The sequence below is a fragment of the Myodes glareolus genome, chromosome 8, assembly GCF_982192425.1.
Source record: "Myodes glareolus chromosome 8, mMyoGla1.1, whole genome shotgun sequence".
Classification (NCBI taxonomy): Eukaryota; Metazoa; Chordata; class Mammalia; order Rodentia; family Cricetidae; genus Myodes; species Myodes glareolus.
In genome coordinates, this window is record NC_142033.1 from 90,718,088 (window position 1) to 90,741,604 (window position 23,517).

The window sequence follows — 23,517 nt, forward strand, 5'->3', positions numbered from 1 at the left end:
TAGAGAGAGGTGGAGTAGAAAGAGCATCACACAGGGCTGTGGAGAACATTTCCGGTCTCACTGCGTCTCACAGGCTGATGGTTCTTTGCTTCCCTCCTTCCATTTCTGTATTTGTACATTAAGGGGTTTAGGGTATAATTGCATATAGAAGAGGATTCTGTGGAAAAAGTCTTATTCCAGAAAAGATGCTCTCTCTTTCTCTCTCTCTCTCTCTCTCTCTCTCTCTCTCTCTCTCTCTCTCACACACACACACACACACACACACACACACACACTGAGCATGTAATTTCAGAGGGTTCCTGGGAAACAATGGCATAAAGCCTTCAGCAATACCTGCAGATGTTATTCACCCTCTGCTGCACCATGTTAGCAGGCTTCTTTATCTTCCAAGTTTGACAGAAGCCACAGGAAAAAAGGTTTAAAGATTTTTTTGTGTGTGTGTGAAAAGAAAGATTTCAAAGTATACAACTATCAAGTTGCAGGAGCCACTCCACTTTTTATAAGGAGTGCTTCTTTCAACAGCTACTAGGGTTTGTATTTTAGAGGAGGGGGTGGCAATCTGTCATCGAAGTGTTGACAAGTGAAACCGACAAGGTTGAGTTGGTATAGCTGCAGGGCACATCAGTACCTTCCAGTGTCTCTCCTATTTGTAGAGAAAGGGTTTCTGTATTTCTTTCACCTTTTTCTCACTTTGATTTATATACTTTTTAAAACAGTAATTCCAAATTGACAAATTACTTCAGTACTTAAGCGTTGGTTTAGATAAGAGCCTTTTAGTGTTCTCTTGTCTTTAACCAAACCTTAAGAACTATTCCTGAAATTTATTTTTTCTTCAAGGCCACATTTTTCTTTGTATTCCAGTGTAACATAAAATTATATTTATAGTTATAATTTATAATTAATTCTTATTATCATATAGCTAACATTTCTATTTTGTCTTTTTATTGTTGTGGTTAAGGTACATCATTGAAAATCATTAGCAAGTCCATATTGTTGAAGTTAAGAAAGATGGGACCTGAGTTGGGCTGGCGGAAGATGCTTGTTCTTCTGTTGCTGTTATTTGCTAATGCGGGTGTACTTTTTGTCTTCCTAAGAAGCCTGATGTAAGCTCTACCAATGATTTTGCAAGGTCATGGGAAAAAAAAAAACACTTCAGCTAGAATAATGGAAAACTGTGTGTAGCAAAATATTCAAAATGAGCACCAGCAAACAAGATGTTTGTATTAATAGGAACCTGGAAAATGGCTATGCAAAGGTCAGCACTGATCTTTAAATATTAGTGAAATTTAATTTGTTGCATGTAATGAGTAGAAAGAAGGGGAGGCAGGCTTCAGCGAAGAAGCCATTGATAAATTGTCTAAATGTCAAAACTGCTTACCATGTGGAAAATGTTAAATTGACAGGATCTATTTAACTAAGTGAATTAAACAGTTTGAAGAATGCCCTAGAGAAATATTTTCCAAATTTAAGTATGACAGGAGACTTAGAAAGTTTTTTTTTTCTTATAGTTTATTTCATAGAGATGAATGGATTCTTTCTGTCAAGGAATAGAATTCCCTTTACCCTCTTTTAGCAAGAATGATGCACAGGTTCTCAGGTTCTTGAGCACTTAGAAACAGATTCTTTTTCTTTACCCAGAATCAGCAACTGACCTGATATTGCAGCTGCAAAAAAACATCCCTGGCTCTGGGCCTGGGCATCCCCGGTTATGGGCCTGGTCATCCCTGACTATGGGCCTGGGCATCCCTGACTCTGGGTCTGGTCATCCCTGGTTATGGGCCTGGTCATCCCTGAATATGGGACTGGTCATCCCCGACTCTGGGTCTGGTCATCCCTGGTTATGGGCCTGGTCATCCCTGACTCTGGGTCTGGTCATTCCCGGTTATGGGCCTGGTCATCCCTGACTCTGGGTCTGGTCATCCCCGGTTATGGGCCTGGTCATTCCCAGTTAAGGGCCTGGTCTTCCCTGACTGTGGGCCTGGTCATCCCCAGTTATGGGCCTGGTCATCCCTGACTGTGGGCCTAGTCTTCCCTGGTTAGGGGCCTGGTCTTCCCTGGCTCTGGGTCTGGTGTTCCTTGGATATGGGCCTGGTCTTCCCTGGCTCTGGGTCTGGTGTTCCTTGGATATGGGCCTGGTCTTCCCTGGCTCTGGGTCTGGTGTTCCTTGGATATGGGCCTGGTCTTCCCTGGCTCTGGGTCTGGTGTTCCTTGGATATGGGCCTGGTCTTCCCTGGCTCTGGGTCTGGTGTTCCTTGGATATGGGCCTGGTCTTCTTGTCACTTTGCAGACCATTAGCTGAGTGGGAGTTCAGAGACCTGGGTCACGACCACTTCCCAGTTGAAAGGAGAAACTATATTCTCTCATTTTTCTCATGTGTAAGGTTGATAAGATTTAAGTGGCAAGTATCTCCAATGCCATTTATATAGGATGGCATAAAGAAAGGAGGGCATAAGATAGGAACAGGTGATTTTTTTCTGAGGAAAAAGAATTATTTGAAATACATGAAAAGATGCTTGATCTTATTAATAAATATGAAAATGAAACCTGAAATTAAAGGATTATATTTTCTACATATCAGATTGGCGACTGTGAAATATTGACAATGCTTCAAGGTGTTAAGGGGTGGGAAAAGAGGAACTCCTGTGTTGAGTGGCAGTTTACATGGTACAGGCATTGTGGATGCTACCAGTGTGTAAAGTGTTAGTATGTCTTTTTCATGGTATGATCATTTGCAAGGCAAATATTGGAAACACAATACTATTTAGTAAGGGAATAGTTAAGTAAATTATGATCACATTCAATGGAACATGAGTATCCTTTCTGGGCTGCTCAGTGAAAAGCGGCAAAGTGTATGCATAATAAAATCCTGTCTTTGCAAAGACACAAAGCATGTCGGGCATGAGTGTGGACATGTGCGTACACCAGGAATTTAGAAAGGACATATGTCTTACTATGCACTGGCTCCCTGTAGAGTGGGGAAGACTTCTTTTTTATACCAAATGCTTCTACTTTGTTTGCTTTTCAAACACAATGAGTGTGTGTTACCATTATAACTTAGAAAGCCAGAAGAAACAAAAGACCAGATAGAGGGTCTAATGGGATAAAAAGGTTCTCTTCACCTTTTCTACACTTGAAGTCTGTAAAAAATATTTGAAATAGGAATAAGAACATGATGGGAAGTTGTTTTACTGCCTTCAGCTGCTGTGGTAAGCATGACCCAAAGAAACTTGGGGGGAGAAAAGGGTTTATTTCTTCTTATACTTCCAGTTCATCACTGGATGAAGCCAAGGCAGAACTCCAGGCAGGAACCTGAAGCAAAGACTGCGGGGGATACTGTCTCCTGGCTTGCTCTCTAGCTTAGCTGGATTTCCTATGTAGCTCAGGACATAGTACTAGGAATGATGGTGCTGCACACAGTGGCCTGGGTCCTACATCAACTCCGTCTCCAAAGGCATCTTCACAGGCCAATATTTTTTTTTAATTTATTTATATGCATATAGTGTTTTTCCTGCATGTTTGTCTATGTATCACATGCATCCCTGGTGCCTGAAGAGGCCAGAAAGGATATTGGATTCCCTGAGACTGGAGTTGTAGATAGTTGTGAGCTGCCAAGTGGGTGTTGGAATTGAACCTGGGCCCTGTGGAAGAGCAGCCACTCGATCACCGAGCCATCGCTCCAGCTTCTCACAGGCCCATCAGACTGATGTAATTCCCAAATGAGAGTCACTCAGATAACTCTGGTTGTATCATGTTGACAGCTGAAGCTAATTAAGCAAGGCACGCTTCTGACACAGTGCTTTCTACTTTTTTATATTGATTCTTCCATTCAACTGCTTAATGTTGCATGCTAAATCTAAACTTGCATAACTGAAAGTGTTGGTGCTTTTACATCTGTGTACACACATGTGGAGACCAGAAGCCAGCCTTGGGAGCCATGCCTTAAGAGTCATCCATCCTGTTTTATGAAACAGGCTCTCATCAGGACTTGGGGTGCTGAGATTATAGTAGGCGGATTGGCTAACAAGCCTCAGAGATCTGCGTGTCTTACCCTCCCCAGTTCTGGGATTATAATGATGTCAGCATGCCGGAATTTTTATTGGGTGATGGAAATTGAATTTAGGTCTTTATGTTTATAGGACAAACATTTCACCAACTGAGCTATCTCTTCAGCCCCAAATATCTATTACCTTTTGACCCTTGTGGGATACTTGGAGTAGGTTCTCATTATGTAACAAATATGCCCTTAACATTTAAGTTTAAAGATGTTGTAGTTTTCCAAAATGATCTGGAACTTTATATGCCATACTAGTTTTATGTAACTTTGACAGAACACCAGATAGAACTGGGTTGAAGGAGGAAGGATTTATTTTTGGCTTACAGCTCAGGAGATATCAGTCCATTGTGCCAGGAAAGACATGGTAGCCAGGGCAGCTCCAGCCATGGTGCTGGGAGCATGGAGTACAGGTTTAGGAAGTAAAAACCTCTTAGTAAGAGTTGGGGACAGGGACAGCTTCAGAGTCCTTCTAATGTGACTTGTCCACCAGCTAGACCTCAAAGCTTCATAATTTTCTTTATGTGCTATTTGCTGGGGACCATCTATTTTTAACACGTTTTGTATTCAGTGCATACTGGAAAGCAACACTTTTAATTCAGGAAGTATCTAGATATACTTCAAATAATAATTTGAAACATTAGAAGGCAAATATCATCAAGATACCTAGTTCATTTATTTGATAACTGCTGTTTGAATAAAATTAAAGGATAAAATTCTCACATTATAGGCAGTTAGTTATGCAATACTCACTTATAATGTTCAGCCCTTTTCATCTTCAAAGCATTATACAACATTAATTAATGCTTACAACATCCTTGCAAATGTAGGTCAGTATCATTATCCCTGTTTTCTCATGTGGGGAAATTGAGGCAGAGAGGTTAAATGATTTGGGTAAATTTGTCACAGCAGGATTAGAATAAAGGGATTTTTGGCCCAGAGCCCAGAAGTCAGAACAGTGGAGCCACACCTTTTTGTAGCATGCTTAATTTCTGTGTCCTTGATAAAGCATGATTTCTCCTTAAATCACATTGAGTCATCTTGGCACTCAACCCCAAACTAACAAGTTTGATCCCCATATAACCCCCTACATGCCTCACACCATTTCCTCTTCCTTAGTGTTCCTGACCCAACAGTAATTAAATTAATTTTTCCATGATCATCTTGTAAGATAATTGTTCAAATATCTATTTCAATTCTGTTTTTCTTTTGGGATTTCATTCAGTGACTTTTCAGTTTCCATTTTGAAAATTTCAAGTAGTTTTTATAATTTTTTAGTTTTTCCTAGCTGGTCAAACATATGTACCCAGATGACTCTCTTTTGCCTCAATCTCCCATTGTGTCTAGAATCCTACTTTTTTTTTTAACATTGACAAATTTCACTCCTTTTAAACTACCTTTGCTGTGATGTTTTGGTCCAGCTCCTGCTTGTGAGAATAAGCCAGTGTAACTAGTCTGGTAGAGGCTAAGAATGGTACGCACTAGTCCTTCGCTGTGGTGAAACAACCAAAGCTACTGCTGCTGGGAAGGCCAAAGGGTGATAGACACCAACGAGTGAGGTCAGTGATGAGGAAAATTCAAGTGTGTGGTTTGAGTGGTAGCAGCAGTCACTATAATAAGTGAATGATTTGGGGCCCTCTTGCTGGGCTTGGGATGAGGAGACAACCATCAGTGCCCATATGCTGGTGTCGGTCTTGCAAGATCACTTGAGTCCCTTCTCTCTCTCTCCCTCCCTCCTTCCTTCCCTCCCTTCTTCCTTCCCTCCCCCATCAACCTCTCTTATACCTCTCACAAAATCAATAATGTAAGAATAAAATTAAATAAGCTTGTGTTTTTCTAATTCTTTTTATTTTATTTTATATGCATTGGTGTTTTGCCTGCATGTGTGTGGGTGTCAAATCTTGGAGTTATAGATAGTTGTGAGCTGCCATGTGGTTGCTGGGAACTGAGCCTAGGTCCTCTGGAAGAGCAGTCAGTGCTCTTAACTACTGAGTCATCTCTCTAGCCCCCACCTTTTTCTAATTCTTTATGTTTTTTTCCTTCATTATTTTTTAGTCATTGTCTACCCCATGTAAAATTTACCAATCCTCAAATACATTATATGATCATTTTTTTTAGTTTAATATGACAGTGTATACCTTTGATCCCAGCACTCAGGAAGCAGAAGGAAGTAGATTTCTGTGAGTTCAAGTCCAGTCTGTTCTACATAGAGAGTTCCAAGCCCAGGGCTGCATAGCTGCATTGTCAGACCTATCTCCAAAATAAATAATAATAATAATAATACAATATAATAACAATAATAATTTCTTTACCAAACTATACCATCTACTGGGCATCTGGAGGCCTTTGTTTATTTTGCTAAAGTGGCATGCATGGCAGATTTTATATTCCACCATTGGTTTTATCTGCTATGCTAGATTATATACTATTTGATACTTGAGACCCTGCTATAAATCTTTGTATCTGAGGCTTATTGTAGAATAATATATACATAAGTATATATACTTATTATATATTATATTATTATAACATATACATAAGATTTATATATTGTTCTTGTTATAGTCAGTTATATTTAGATGCAATAAGTCTTTGGGATCACAAAATGAGGCATTGTCCCTAGCAGTCCAGTGCAGTAAATTTAGCCCAAGTTTGTGGCCTCATTAATTTGAGATTCCCCTGTCCTTTTGTATGAACTTTGCTTGTTTGGTTCATTGTTTAAAGTTTTTGGGAAAAAAATCTTATTTGTGACAATTTGTCTTTGATCAAATGTGCTCATAAATATCCCTAACAGGTGTTTATGATATTGTATGTTAATGATAATAGGATGTAATTGGAGGGTAATACATTGAATATTATACATTGAATTTTATACAATTGAAAAGTAATTACAATTTTAACATGCAGTAAAACAGTGGTTTATGTAAATTTATACTGTTTAGTTATCTTTCTTTTTAACCATTTTCAATTAGACTCCTCAGGGAACTGTATGATAATAAGTAGCAAGTCTATGTTTCACACCTATGCCCAAGCAGGAGCCCTCAGGCTCTGTGCAGTGCTGTGCTCTATACATCCATTTTAGATGTCTTGCTGGCGCCGTGCTGTCCTAGCACTGTCTTTCTTGCTGCATTAGTTTTCTGCTATCACGTTTTACGTTAGAGTTTTATTTGCCCTCAAGCTCCCTTTCCTCTCCATAGCAGCCGGAATAGCTGGCTGCAGAAAGCAGGCAGCTACAGACCTAACTACTTTGGCAGAAGACAAGCATTTTGCAATTTATTAAGTGCTAATTAATCTTTATTTCTCAAACATATATTTGTTTTCTAAAAAAAACATTACCAGCAGTATGCTACTGGAATGGTTTCTAGTTTTACGTGTTACTACAGAAAGGAATAATTCTAATGTAGCTGAAATGGAAGAAAGTGATGGGAAGCTGTCTTTAAACACAGAGCCCTTTGAGGATTAAATAGGAGGAAAAAGGTTTTTTTCTTCCTTTCCTCAGAATCTGCACTCTGATCCTTCCCTATACAGAATGCCATCTTAATTTTATGTCAGGTTTAATTGAAATAATAGTATGTCTAGTCATGAAGACTAGATGTGTGGATTACAAAAATGGTCTTCTGAGACACCCGAAACTGACATAAACTACCTTAGATAATTAAACAACATTAAAGTTAAATATACTTAAAAATGACCGAAAATTTAAATTGCAGCTGTCGTTTTATTTATTCTTTCATTTGCTGAGTCGTTATTTTCAAGATCCTGTGTTTTTGCTCCGCACAGCTGCTTCTGGTCTAGTTTGGGGTAGCCCAGAGGAAGGCGCAGGGACACTAGTGGGCTAATGTTTCTCAGCTCGGGAACACTCGCTTGACTGCTCTTTCCGTCCCTGCCCGCACCTCCTTCCCCAAGTGCAAAGTCCAGAGTGGTTCTGAAATGCTTTTCTTTCCTACTTCAAAACAGTTCTTTCTGTGCGGATACAGTATTTGGATGGCACATGCTCCGTCTTGATTGCTTCCTCCAGGCAGGTTTTCATACCAGGAAATCACCAGCATTCCTTCTCACTGGTGACATTCTTGAGTAAGATGCGAGATAGTTTCAAGGTGTTTTAAAAACCTGTGCAGTTTTAAAGATTAGGTAAGGCATCTTGGAGGTTAAAAAGAGGTACTGATTTGGTCTCTCTCTTCCCTTCCTGTCTAAATAGCATTGTAGATTTTAATGAAGTCATTTTATTTATCCCAGTTATTTACTCTTCAAATTCTTATGGTTTTCCTGGCAAATAGTTGAAGTTCAAGAAAAAGAAAGGTGACTAGCATTTGGCTGTTCCTCCACCCCCCTCTGTTAATGCACTCATGTTGGGGAATTCACGGGATTGAGCAAGCACAGTCACGACCCCACTGGCCATTCTCTCTTTATCTGCATCACTTGTATGTGCGTCAGCTCCTCACTACATCCTTTTCCAAATGCTGTGAGCCCTCCTTGACCCTCCATACCTCCTGCCAGGCACAGGTCCCAGTCGGTCTTGGGTGTCAAACTTTCTCTGAGTCCATCAACGCAGTGGCTGCTGTGCTGCCTACGCTAGGCGGCACCCCACTTCCTGCAGCAGCACATCTCCCCAGTCCTTCGACCCTCAATCCTGGGTGCTGAACAGGAAGACAAGTCAGTGGTCAGAGACTGTCCTGACCCTCAAGCTTCCCTGTGGGAGATGCAAAGAACGAGCTCGTTTCCCTGGACATCGTAAGCTTTCCACCAAGCTCATTTAGCCTTTTCTCCCAATATCACAGCATCTCAGTGTTTTAGACTTCCAAATTAAAAAAAATATATAGGTCTCTCTCTCTCTCTCTCTCTCTCTCTCTCTCTCTCTCTCTCTCTCTCTCTCTCACACACACACACACACACACATATCCAGTGTGTACTGCTATTAAGAATGTATTCTACCTTCTTTTTTGTTATCAGGAGAAAGTTTTGGCAAGTTTATTGACTTGACTAAAATCAGAATTTCAAGTGTTGTCTTCTTTTAGTATGTAAGTAAAAGTGTACTCCTTAATCTGTAAGCTTTTATCTGCAATAACTTATAGTCTTTATGTAACTATAAGCAGCTTAAGCAGCCTTGTCTCTGCCCACATTGCCACAAATTATTGTTACTGGCATCTGAATAAACTCTAAGTTGAGGAATAGGATTTTTTATTTTGTAGTGTAGTCTGTAGATGGTGACTTCTGACATTTAGTGTAACACAATGTCAACCCATTTGTGTATCCTGTTTCACATGTCTTCTTTAGTGTGACCTTTTCATAAACCACCTGTTCTACTTAGTACTTACTCATTAAGTCATCCATATGCAGGAGAGATGAGCATCTAGTCAGCAAGGAAAATACAGAGATTGAGGGGTCCTGCTTCCCTCCCTCTCTCCCTCCCTCCTTGTGTGTATTGTGTATGGTGCATGCATGTGAGTGTGTGCGTGTATGGGCCTGTGTATTCTTATGCATAAGCCTGAGCAGGACTCCAAGTGTTCCTCTCGTCTTCTCGCCTTATTGCCTTGGACTGGGGCTCATCATATGGCTAGCCTAGCTAGCCAGTGAGCTCTTGGTATCTTCCTGTCTCCATTCTCCAGTGCTGGTAACAAAGGTTCGTGTGGGTACTGTGGGTTCATACTTAAGTTTGCATGCTTGCAGCCCAAGCACTCCTACTGAGCCATCTTCCTAGCTCACTTTCCTACTTTTTTCTTCTTCTTCTTTTTTAATTTATAAAAGTTTATTAATTTATAAAAGTTTCCATTTCCGCCCCTCCTCCCAACACCCTCCCACTCCCCCCACTCCCTCTCCTCCTCCCTCTCCATCCCTAAGAGCAGTCAAGGTTTCCTGCCCTGTGGGAAGTTCAAGTTCCTCCCCCCTCCCTCCAGGTCCAGAAAGGTGAGCATCCAAACAGACTGGATCCCCAAAATCCAGTATATGCAGAGGAAACAAGTCCCAGTGTCATTGTCAATGACTTCTCAGAAAGACCCCGTGCCAGCCACATTCAGAGAATCCGACCACATTCAGAGAATCTGGTTGGATCACGTGCTCGTTTCTCTCTCTCTCTCTCTTTCTCTCTCTCTCTCTTTCTCTCTCTCTCTCTCTCCCTCCCCCCCCTCTCTCCAACCTTTCCACCTCTATCTACCACTGTCTTTTGGGGCATGCCACCCTTTTCATCAAGTTACCGTATATACTTCTATACTTCTGTCTATACCAATACTACAGCAGAGCCCTGGGGCAGCCAGCAGAACCTCTAGAGCTAGCCTGTATGGATTCAGAGCTTGCCTTCACTAGAAGATTACTGCATGGCCTCAGTTCCACAGTGTAGCACTGGCATTGTCACTAGGAGGATAGAATGAGTAAAAGTACAGAAATGTTTAGAACAAATTACCCTCCACCACCTCCTCCATCATCATCAAACAATTGAAACCCCATGCTTTGAAGACTCGTGGGACCTTTCACAGCTTCGCTGGTGCGTTCTCAGAGCCCTGCTGTTCAGGCAGAATGGAGTGCATCTTCTAAATCACCGTGTTTTCATTCTTCCTCTTCAGCCATGGCATGCCTTGTCTCCTCAGCAGAACATACATGCTTCTTTATGATTATAATTAGATCCAGGTTCTGTAAAGGTAAAGTGAGGGCAAGGGAAATTTTTATTATACCTGAAATTAATTTGTATTATTACCCATATGAATAATGTGGGAATATTTTAGCCACTCCTAATGTTAAAGAAACTGAAACGTCTTTTCCTCTATTAAAAGTTGTCTTAAAATACTGTTCAAGCTTATTTTGTTTTCCAGAAGTTTATGGAAAAGAACATTTCTTTCTTTTACAGTTTCTATTGTGTGCTTAGTGTAAATCATCCGATGTGTTTCTAATATATACCATAGGCTATGTCTAGTGTGCTGTATTAATTTCTAAGCAAACATTTAAAAGTTATATAAATTTATTTTAAATATTTGTGAAATGTAAACTTTTTCCAGAGTTTGACTGGCTTTCTCCCTATCATCCAAACTGATGAGATCCTCTTTGATTTTTTTAAAGTCTCAATGCTGTATGTTACTGGTCTCTGCTGCTAACGTAGGAGGGAATCCAGGATGCACATTTTCACTACCTTGTTTTAAAAAGTGTGTCTGGATTGTCTGTCATGATATGCAGATTAACGCACTATCTGAATAGTAATGTAATTTTTACAGTTCGTTTTTAAGTAACTGCACCTCATGTGATAGTAACTATATGCTATTTACCCTGCACATTCCATTGTAGCCTGTTTATATGTGGGACATCTGACATATTTGCTTTATATATTAAAATGTATCACAAAAATGTGTTTGTACTTAATAACTATTTTTCCTAAAAATTATGACTTAGAAGATGTTCACATACTAAATAATTCTAAGTATACTTAGAGCTGTAACCAAACATATGTTATTGAACACCCAAATATAGCCTCCTTACCACATTTCTCAATGTGATGACATAGTAAATTCAGGAAAAGAAGTATATATTTCTTTTCCTAGAGCTTATTTCTGGATGGTTAACCAAATACATGAAAATGTGTTTAATCTAATGGACCATATCTCAAGTAATAGTTTTTTTTAAAGGGGGGGTTTAGATTGTGATTGGCAATGGGAAATAATTGATCAGTACCTCTTTTTTTCCTAATTACCGTGGACAGGACGGCGATTCCTTTGCCATCAGATGTCTTTCTGCTTGACTGAGTTGCACCTGTGGTCCCTGAGCAGCACCCTCCACATCGCGGGTGAGTGAGCGCTGGGTGTCGACTCCTCAGTCTCCTTTGCTCTCATCAGTGAGCACCGACAAAGTTAGCCCTGCATTGCCAGACAGAGGTGCAGTCTCTGGTTTTCATCCTTAATGAAAAACTGGGTGTTGAAAAAAATTCTTTTAAATACTCTTATTAACTTATTTTGGCTTGAGTTATGAAATTAATTCTACTGGTCTAATAGCTCTTCCTTCTAAAGAGGTGTGCATGTTCAGTTTTTATTAAGCTTGTTCAACGGTTACAGTCATACATTTTTTGCAGACTAACTCATGAAAAGACATTTCTGTTTGATATTAAAATCATTTCAAACACGGAGCTGAGATCTACAATTATTTGTGTTCTTTGTGTTTTGTATTTCTTGAATGGAAATAATATAGCTGTTTGAACAATGCTTATTTTAGGATAAATATATATTTCATTAGAAAACAACTTATAAAATGTTTTTCTACTTTAATTATCTGGAATAATTTTTATATTTTGAAATACACTTTTACTTATACTACTTTTATATCTTTATCAAGAAAATGGTTTACCGTGCAAAGTACTGTTTCTTAATATTGAATATACAATAATAAGTGAATACCATGTTTTCATTTATTTTTTCTTAGAATATATTGAGATGGAATTTATTTTACACATTTGTTTTCTCCCAAAATGCTTTTAAAAGAAGATTAATTGAATTAAAGGTGCATAAACACATAAAACCTGAGATTAGGAAAAGGACACTTTGGAAATAGAAGATGTGAAGGAATTAACAGAGCTAAAAATCTGAGTATCATTTGCCTAGAGAAAAAAATTCCAGTGACAGCTCATTTGTATAAAACCTCAGAAAGGCAGAAACTTGAGGAGCACGTATTGCAGAAGATGGGGGTGTGGCCCCAGGTTGACAACAGGAGGAATGCGTGTCTCAATAAAATAATGAGACACCTCCATGATGTGGACATACTTACTTAAGGAGGCTCTAAACTCTAGAACGCCAGAGCCACAGAAAGAAGACCCACTAAGCTGCAAATGAAGGAAACTGAGGCTGCCTTGCTGACCGATGAGGTCCTCCTAACCCATCTGCGCCCGAGACTGTCTTCTCACCTTTGTGTATTTGCCAAGGAAGAAGGGACTCGAGAATAGAATCTTCTCCTGGGGTAACTGAGAAAACATCCACCCTGATATTCTCGGGGTCTTTGGTGAAATGCTCTGGTCCCTGGCTGGACAGTGAAACCTCCCTCAGGTATGGGGAGCTTCAGTAGCTTTCTAGAGCCTCCCTGGCTGGGCAGTGAAACCTCCCTCAGGTATGGGGAGCTTCAGTAACTTTCTAGAGCCTCCCTGGCTGGACAGTGAAACCTCCCTCAGGTATGGGTAGCTTCAGTAGCTTTCTAGAGCCTCCCTGGCTGGACAGTGAAACCTCCCTCAGGTATGGGTAGCTTCAGTAGCTTTCTAGAGCCTCCCTTGTCAGAGCTCAGCAATCATCAGGTATGTGAGGATTTCCTACAGGAACGAAGACAAGTACTAAAAAGCAAACAGGAAGAAGGAATTCTGGAGAGAATAAGATTATGTAGGAAGGGAAGAATAAATCACAAACCTAAGGAAAGAGCTGAATCCATGAAGCAAAAAACCAGATACAGAAGCTTTAGAACACACTGATGTTAAACTGATCTTGAAAATTGAGAGTATATCACAAGGAAAAAAAAAAAGGAAAGTGAAAAAGTTATCTCAGAAAATAGTTTTCTTCTCTTTTCATACCCATGTTTCTTCTCCGTCGGAATGATTCTTATTGCTTCCGTGTCTGTAGTTACCCAGCCAGTCCCTGCTTAATAGCAGTCTAGCACGTCTGTGTCCCCTCTTCCCTGCGGAAATCCTTCTGACTCCATGTGGTCCTTGGCACAAGTTAGATGATCCCCACGTCTTTCTTATCTTTTCTTCCAATACTCCACACCAAGCCACTATGCTCTGTGTATGTACTGTGTACCTGCAGGGGCTCTAACATACTGTGTTACTTCTTGGACAGGTCTCCTTATGTAGATGCCCTTGTCTTGCTTACATGCAGTCCCACCCATCCAGGTACAGGAAGGTCAGATCTGTGCACAGAATTCCTGGTCCCTTATGATCTTCCTAGCTCTGTTCTAGAGCGGTAGATATATTGATATATGGAATGATATTATAATTATAAACTGGAATGTTTTAATAGGAGATATTGCTTACATGTATAATGCCTGCAGTTCTTAGCTTATAGCTTTAAATAACAAGAAACTTTTAGAATTGAAGTGTAACATATGTACTGAAAAGTGTACAGATTGTAAGAATATGCTGTGAACTATCAAAAAGTGAGCACATTCGTGAAATCACTACTCAGCTTAAGAAAATATTGTAAGTGCTCAAGGAAGGGGTCACAGTCTCCCAGTTTCCCAGTCAGTCTTTAAACAACAGACATCCAATTGCGTTCTTTAAAATCATGTCCTAATTTCATAATGAATAAAGTATAGCTTTAGTATGAGTACTAATATGAACATGTGAGTATTGAGTAAACTCATTTACATGAGTATATCAAGTACACATGACTCATTGTTATGTATTTGCAGACTCAATTATAGCAGTTTTCCTTGTGTTTCCCTTGGTTTTGTCCATCAGTTTGACAAAGTTTGGGAGGCAGGCAGTCACTAGGGGGCAGCCTGTACTGCTTCCACTTCATGAGAGACAGTTGTATCCTCCTTATGTTAGTAACTGAGAATTATTTTTGCATGGAAGAAAACAAGTGTTACTTCAATAAAGGAGATATTTCATTATTCATAGACATGGAAAAATTATTCCGTTCTCTTGTTTAAATTGCAGGAGCAGAATCCCTTGGTTAAATCAATCCCAACATCTGCGAAGTCTCACTTTTTCTCTTACCTAGCCCAGCAGAGCATCTGAATTTGAATAGGTTTGGAAGCCTTTTGACTCTAAACAAGTTTCAGATAATAATTTATCCACAGCTCCCGGTAATCCCCCCTTTCTTCTTGCAGATTTCCTCCCAAATGCTATAGGATGGGAACTAGACTTCTGAGCTAAATTGGAGAAAAGCAAGCCACAGCTCGGGATCCAACAGCTAGGGCATTTTCTTCCATCCACTGACTTCATTTGGCATTGCTTAGTGGCAGTTCCTTTTGGTAGCGCCCTGTGAAAAATATCAGAGGAAGTGTGAAAGAGAAAACTTGGTCTTCCTCGATTCAGTTCTTCACTAATCTTCCCCATGCCATTCTAGTTCTGTGTGTTTCCTTATGCCATTCTGATTTTCTCATTAGATCGATAAACTTTCCAGTCTCTGCATATCCCGAGAATAGATGAACCCATGTCCAGATGCTTTTGAGCTATTTTATTTCTAGTAACATAAGGAGACTGTTTCTGCTCTCCTCCCCACAATTCCCTCTGATATAGTATGATTTGGCTTCTTATTCTCCAGAACTTTTTTTTACCATAATTTAATGTTATTTCTTCCTTTCTATAGATAGAGACATCGGCGTCTACCAGTACTATGACAAGAAAGATGCTCCAGGTAAAGTACTCACCTATTCTATTTAACTGCTTTTATAAAGGAAATATTCTGAGCAATGAATTAGCAACATTAAAAACTCTGTATTTATGTCTTAGATAAAGTCCAAACTTTAAAGAGCAGTCACTTCAGGTTTTTTAAAGAGAAAAAAAAATGCTAAGGTTGATATCTATCTGATCTATCAAAAAATAAAGCAATGCTGAAAAAAGGCTGTAGAATAACATGAAAATGTTCATTTTGTTGCCGATCAGCCTGATAGCAGGACAGTCTAGTCACATTTATTTATTGGTGTCCCAGCAGAGGGCATTGTTAATGCACTGGTCCCCGTGATGCTGGTCTCCCGGATCCTCACCTGATATCTGAAATAGACATTTCTGAGTGAATGATCAATTTTCTTTATCTGATTAATCCTGTTAATCCCAGAAGTTTTATGATGGGCCGAAAGGTCTTTCTAGCTAGAGTTACTTCCTGTTCTGTTCCTCATTGAAGTGGGGGCTGTGTGAGCATCCTGTGCTTAGCATGGCAGCTAATCGGCTGACTTCAGAGCTCTGCTGACAGACTGCAGCAGCTTCTCCCTGGGCTCGGTGCAGTTCCCTTTCCTGTCTGATGAGATTGGGAGCTCAGAATATTGGCCCACCTGTTGTGCTGTATAAGCCTTTTCACTGTGCATTAAGGAGATGGCTCCTATGACATGCAAACACACATTGTGACATTCTCTCTCAACTGTCCTTTTAAAAGCTTAGCATCGTTCTAATCTCAGTGTCTGCCGCAATCTTTTGTATGTGCCCACTAAAAATATAAGATACTCTAATAAGAACAAATTCCACTTTTCTCCTTTTCATCTCTCCTTTGCCAGTGTCAGCAACAGAGCATGGTAACTTAGAAGAAAAACAAAGGCTGGCGGAATGTAAGTTCACCTTGGATATTTTTGAAATTATTGCAAAACAGTGTTGTGTTACAAATTAACTGTTTCCTGCACAAACTGTAAATGCTATGCTGTCCACATTTCTTATAATTACTAATTCACATTGTTTATTGTTATGAACTCATGAATAATTCTATTTGCTAGACTTTTCTAATTTAAATCATTAAAATCTTTACTTTGTACAATTTTGGTAAGATATGTGCTTAGGCAAACAAAAACTTAAAATTAAGTGTATTTTTATTTAATATTTTTAAATAAAATAATTTATCTACAATGTTTAATTGGCTAACAAGATATAAATGTTCAAGGCATACAACATGATGACTTGCTATATCAATCATGCAAGTTCTATGGTAAAATTTATTATATCACTTCATTTTTGTGTGAGAAAATGATTGTAAGTCATGCTTAAATTCTGATAACATCTATTTTTTATGTTTTACCTAAATTGTTAACATATTTCATTACTTATTTTTAACATTGTGTGTGTGTGTGTGTGTGTGTTTGTATACACAACATGTGAGTGGAAGTCAGGGGGATCAGTTCTCTCCTTCCACCATGTTGTTTTCAGAGCTGAACTCAGGTCTCCAGCCTGTGCAGTGACCTCTTGCGCCTTCTGGGCCGTCTTGCCAACCCTGTTACGTCATTTTAATAAAGTGAGATTGTTCTATCCACATTTTATTTAGTTGTAAGTCTGGAAGATATAATATGTTGTATGTATAGTGTAACTACAGGCTGACATGGTTTTAGTGGGTTAAAGCTAGTGTAATTTAAAGTTTTATTTGGAATATAGCTAGAGCTGAAAGACTTTCCTTTTTTTCCTTATTTAAGTGATTGGACTGACATTTAATTTTTAGAATACTGCATTAGTATCTGCAACACATATCTTAAAATTTGTACATATGTTCTACACATCAAAATTATGTCTATTGAGCCAAATTAACTTGCTGAAATAAGATACATAGCAATTTCTGCTTTTAAATTTAAATATCTATATATGTTATATATTATTTGTATATGCACACACGACATATATATTCATATACACAGTTCATTTTTAGAATTATTAATTTTGACACTCTAAAGATGAGTTCATTTCCCAGTGAGTTTAACATGTTATTAGTATTATTCTTTTACCATGTGTATGTGGTGGGTGCTGGAGATGGAACCCAGGGCTTCACACATGCTGGGCAAGTACCTTATCACTGAGTTAGACCCCTGCCCCAATTTTATTAATTTTTAAAACAGATATAGTTTTAAACTACCTTTGTACCTCTGCTATATAACCTTTCAGTTGAAGTTATTTAAAATAAATTAAAGGTGTATAGTTACTGAATTGTGGCATGGATTTTAGAATTATTTTTTCCTTTTATTAAAAATAGATTTTTTCTCATATAATATAGTTTTTCCTCCCTCTGTTCCTGCCAGTTCCTCTCCACCTCTCTTCCCATCTGAATCCACTCTTTCTGTCTCTCACTAGAAACAAACATGCTTCTAACAAAATAATATAAGATAAAGCAAAAGCTAACACAACAGCATTGGAGAAAACAAACAAACAGAAGGAATAGACCCCAAGAGAAATTACAAGAATCAGAGACCTATGCATTCGCACACTCAGGAATCCCATAAAAACACTAACCTAGAAGCCTTATATACACTCTGAGGACCTGGCACAGACCCATGCAGGCCCTATGTGTGTGCATCATCAGTTTCTGCGAGTTCTTATGAGCTTTGCTCATGTTGATATAGGAGCCTTGTTCTCTTGGTGTCCTCCATTCCCTTGACTCTTAGACATTTTCCACCTCCTCTTCTGCTGGTATCCCTGAGCCCTGAGGAGTGATTTGATGGAGACATCCTATTTAGGGTTGAGTGTTCCAAGGTCTCTCACTTGAATACTGTCTGGGTATGGGTCTCTGCATCTGTTCCCATTTGCTGCAGGAAGAAGCTTCTCTCATGATGGCTGAACAGGACACTTATGAGTATAGCAAAATTTCATTAGGAGTGCTTTATATTATTTTTTTATTTTTATGTTTTCAAAAAACAGTCGTATTTAGCTGTCCCTGGGTCCCTGGGATATCTAGTCTCAGGTTCTTGGTCATCGAAACAATATCAGGAATGGGTTCCATTAAGTCAAATGGAGGACATTAAGGCCTTGAGCCAAATCAGATATTTGTTGGTTACTCCCACAAGCTCTGTGCCACCATTGCACAAACATATCTCTTAAATAGGACACCATTATAGATTAAAGAGTTTGTGGCTTAGTTGGTGTTTACATTTAAGAGAATTATTTCAGAGAACATTCCTAATGCCTATTTGTTAAAACTTTTTTCTTGAGCTGGAGTATATAGTGCTTTGGTCATGTTTAAATTAATTTCCCTCATATTACTTTTATGTTCTGTTTCTTTTCTTACCACATTTAACTTGTTAATGAGAAGTTTCAGGACCGAGTTGGCCACTTGGAGAAGTTGGAATTTCTTTTGGGTTGAACCTTGACTGTTTTCATGAAAAAAATTACTTAAATTATAAAGAGCAGGCCATTTGCTACTAACTATTGCTAGATCCCTTGGCTTACCAAAACTTGTCAAGGGTTCTCTGAGTCTTGTTGGTTGTCATCACAAAATTATAACCAGGGAGATTAGTTTGTGGTAAAAATCTGTTTCTGTAACAAAGCCTTTTAAAAGACTGTCATTTAGCGATAGAGATGAAGTCCACTTCCTCTCAATTATGGGGTGTCTTATTCTAATCCTCTAAGGCACACTGCTAAGCAGAGGATCCTTATTTAAATCATGTTTAACTAACTGTTGTACATGTTTTATTTGCCAGCACGAGATTATCCTTGGACACTCAAAAACAGACGCCCAGAAAAACTTCGAGACTCACTGAAAGAGCTGGAGGTATCTTTCAAAAGGTTTCAAAAATGGGAACAAACAAATCTGCTTTAGGTCATCTTTCAACAGCTGTAATTTTCATAAAGGACCAGCTCTCCTGGTGATGATGGCTTTGCTTTTGTCCAGAGAGAGCTTCCCACACAGTTGCGTCTTTGTGTGGCTTCTTGGTCACCTTCCCTTTTTCTCCTTTCTTGAAATCAGAAGCGCTTTAACTGATGATGACAAAGTCCGTAGCCAACTGCACTCTCTCTTTCTGTTGTCCTTCAGGAGCTGATGCAAAGCAGTCGGTGTGTGCTGAGCAAATGGAGGAACAAATACCTCTGTCAGGTAAAATGGTTTGACAAGCGTTTGCAGTGCTTAGCCAATGGAGCTGAAAGCTTTGTAATAGTTGGTATTCTTGTGTTTTGATAGATAATGGAAAAGCTTCTCAGGAGTGGATATTTCATAGTTTGAATTTTAGTCATTCTAGAGTGAACATTAGGCAGATTGACCTGGGCCACCAAGCTGCCTCATTAGCCAGTGTGGTTGTGTTGACATATTGCAAACACTAATAAGACTCCTTGCAGACAGTGCTTTCTACTTGGGTTTACCTTGGTGTAATATTATATATCCACTGGCATAGTTTTTAAATGACTATAACACAATAGGACAAAAACATGTTCAGTATAGTATTCTTACAAAGGTTTATGAATACCATGCTTATGGAAAAAAACAAGCAAATAAGAGTTAAACCTAATTTAACCAGAGAGATAGTCTTGCATGTTGACCCTCTTAGGCTATATGTGGTAGACACTAGTCATATGTGGCTATTTTTAAATAAAGTTAAATTTTCATTCCTCAGTTATAGCTCTCCCCAGTTTAAGTTCTTGGCAGTCAAGGATGCAGAGATAGACCATTTCCACGGCAACAAGTTCTATTGGACAGCCCTGTGCTCAAAAGGCCTAGATTTAGAACATAATCGGGACATCATAATTAACACATATTGACTAAAAAATAAGGGACAAACAAGTGTCTTAGCCTTGCTGATACACTTAAAAATAACATTTGTCTGAAAAAAATTTACTTGCTTTTCATTAAAAGTATAATTATAGTTATCTGTGTACTTACGTTGTATCACTACTACCAATAATTATAATTTATTATTGGAATCAAATGTACAGTTTCAATTTTATTTTTTGAGTTTTCCATTACAAATTTTTAAAATGTGTGAACATTCTTGTTTATAGGTCAGGCCCATTTTTCTATCCATAAACCTCCTAAAATCAAATTCATAATAATTAAAAATATATCTTAATTTACCTCTTTAACAGCCTATTTTAGTTAATTCTAGTTTCCCTCTTAGAAAATTTGTTTTGAGCTGGACTGTGGTGGTGCACACCTTTAAATCCCAGTACTTGGGAGACGAGGCAGGTGGATTTCTGTGAGTTCGGGACCAGCCTGGTCTACAAGAGCTAGTTCCAGGACAGGCACCAAAGCTACAGAGAAACCTTGTCTCGAAAAAACAAAAACAAAAAAAAAGAAAAGAAAATTTGTTTTTTCTTTTTTAGTTTTGTCTAAACTGTCCTCCCTTTAGTGATGGAGGTTAGCTGACCTTGTCAGCTGGCATGGATTTCTACTTTCTAGATTGTTTACAAGGCTGAATGAAAAATTTCAGAACCGTAACCCTTCTAAAATTCTCCTTAGAACACCCTTCAAAAAGATGGCGTTGTTTAAAATCGTGACTTACTTGCATAGAAATATATAATGAGACCTTCAAGCTTGAATATCAGATGTACTCCAGTAAATTTTAGATTTAGTTAAGCTTAAACTGCTCACTGCAAAACAGGCTCAAAATTATTTGACTGGAGGGCAAGCCTGCCACCTCCATTAAGAGGTGTGCCTCATGGCCTCACCCTTCCTATCACCTGGGCTGAGTTGGAGCACGTCAGGCATCTTACAAAAATGCAGTGGAGCACCCCAGTTAGATGATCATTTTTAGATAGATTTCTTTGCTTTTAATTTAATGACAAGGTTTTTGTGTGTGGTTCATATGTTACCGAAAGGATATCGTTCATTATTGAATTAATTCAGCTCAGAAAAGAAACATGTTTTAAATGATAGAATATATGCAAAATTGCTTTTGTAATTTACAATAGACAGCCCTGCTGGCTTTGACTGGTACGCCAGTTGTGGAGGCCTGTTTCCACGGTGACCAAAGGTCAGAGAGTTGGAACTTACCTCTAGTCCTTCCAGGTTATTGTGCTTCTACCCTAACAAAGGTCACACCAAGACCCGGAGCAGAGAGTTCTGCTCTCTCGAGGGTGAACAGGTGTGGCTAATTGCCAGCCCTTATACTCCAGGAACAGAGAAGTAGAAAAGTCCCTACCTCAAATGAAAGTCTAAGGATCCAGCTAAATTCCTGTTCCCTTAAGGAGATAACTTGGGATTCCACCCAGGGAGTGGTTTGTCTACGGAATGTTTTGGTCTAGGGTGTGGGTGTGACTTGGTGACTTGTTTTGTTCTAGCAACAGAACGTTTAACTGTAGACTTAGCCTGAGACCTTCAGTTGATATATTCATTTCCTTGTATCATGTTAATGCAGTCTTTTGTTTTACTCCTACCTTTTGGGGTCAGGGATATTTTAAGTAGTTGGAAATTAAACGTGGGCAAATTTCAGTACTCATTGGAATGCCCTCCCGATACTATCCTATATGTTTCTCCATTTTATTATTTTTATTCATGTCTTCATATTCTTTACTATATTTCTAAATCCCCACGCCTCTACAAGAGGTATTTTTATTGAGACTGGTCCTTGACAACCAGTGAGTTTGCTTTGGGAATTTCTAATGGATTTTTACCTAATTTTATGTTCTGTTTTCTTTACTTTTTAAATTTTGTTTTGTTTTGTTTGACAAGATTTCTCTGTGTAACAGCCCTGGCTCTCCTGGAATTAGCTCTGGTAGACCAGGCTGGCCTCGAACTCACAGAGATCCTTCTGCCTCTGCCTCCCGAGTGCTGGGATTAAAGGTGTGCTGTTCTGTTTTATATCTTTGATAGATAAGACTTTTTTAAAATAGACCTTCTACTCACGGCACATTCTTGCTATGACATATTTTCATATGATAACTTCCTCCATGCCCGCAGGTCCAAGTCACTCCTTACACTGTCAGGGCCTTTGGGAGACTTCCTGAAATTATATGTTAGGCAAGAGTTCACTATATCTTTGAAAACTGTATGTGGCTTCCATCCCTAAAGATCTCTAATGTCACAGTAAGTTAAAAATAATTTGGTGGTCAAGCTAGAATTTCAGTTTAAGGAAAGGGCCCTATTAGTCCCCGAGTCTCCCCTTGTACACCATCCAGTGTGGCAGTAAGACGTAGACCTCGAGTTCCTCGAGTTCCCGTGCTTTCCTGTGCATTCAGTCCTGACATGGCACCAGTTGACCTTGAGCTCCAGGGACCTGCTTGCAGCCAGCTGTCTTCTTCTTCTTTTTTTTTTCAAAGTTTATTAAATTATGAAAGTTTCCATTTCCGCCCCTCCCAACACCCTCCCACTCCCCCTCTCCCCCTCCTCCTCCCTCTCCAGCCCTGTGGGAAGTTCAAGTTCCTCCCCCCTCCCTCCAGGTCCAGGAAGGTGAGTATCCAAACAGACTGGATCCCAAAAATCCAGTATATGCAGAGGAAACAAGTCCCAGTGTCATTGTCAGTGGCTTTTCAGAAAGGCTCCGGGCCAGCCACATTCAGAGAATCCGGCCACATTCAGAAAATCTGGTTGGATCACATGCTCGTTCAGTCCCAGTCCAACTGGGCCTTGGTGAACTATCATTAGATCAGTCCCCTTGTATCAGTGGGTGATCGCACCCCTCGCAGTCCTGAGTTTTTTTTTCATGTCCTTCCTCCTTCTGCCCCTCATTTGGACCATGGGGGGCTCAGTCCGGTGCTCCAATGTGGGTCTCCGTCTGTATCGCCATCCATCGTCGGATGAAGGATCTATGGTGATAAGCAAAATCTTCATCAGTATGGTTATAGGCCAAGGCCGGTTCAGGCACCCTCTCTTCTGTCTAGAGAACAGTCTGGGGATCTCTCCTTGGACCTGGGATCCCATTTATAATCAAGTCTCTTGTAAACCCTAAAATGACTCCCTTAGTTGAGATATATTCTTCCCTGATCCCATATCCATCCTTCCTCCCTCCCCCCATCTCAGTCCCCCCAGTTTTCCCCATTCCTCCCCTACTCCCTTCTCTCCAACCCTTTCTCCTTCCAACAACCCTCCCACCCACGCCCCCATGCACCCGAGGTTACCTGGGACTCTTGTCTATTTCCAATCTCCAGGAGGATAAGTACATGATTTTCTTCAGGTTCACCT

At 39.5% G+C, this 23,517-nt stretch overlaps 1 protein-coding gene across 7 annotated transcripts in view; it reads left to right on the top strand.

The window, feature by feature from the left end:
• The window catches only part of Wdpcp (WD repeat containing planar cell polarity effector), a 284,986-nt gene that overhangs the window by 79,549 nt on the left and 181,920 nt on the right, over window positions 1-23,517 (top strand). For 6 of the 7 annotated variants that reach the window (XM_085692260.2, XM_085692256.2, XM_085692258.2 and 3 more), the window contains 5 exons: window positions 11,733-11,816; window positions 15,316-15,363; window positions 16,217-16,267; window positions 19,109-19,179; window positions 19,441-19,500. In XM_085692260.2, the coding sequence (XP_085548386.2) occupies window positions 11,756-11,816; window positions 15,316-15,363; window positions 16,217-16,267; window positions 19,109-19,179; window positions 19,441-19,500 (291 nt within the window). In that variant the 5' untranslated portion in view covers window positions 11,733-11,755. The remainder of the gene's footprint in view (window positions 1-11,732; window positions 11,817-15,315; window positions 15,364-16,216; window positions 16,268-19,108; window positions 19,180-19,440; window positions 19,501-23,517) is intronic. The other variant, XM_085692259.2, reaches the window with a different exon arrangement.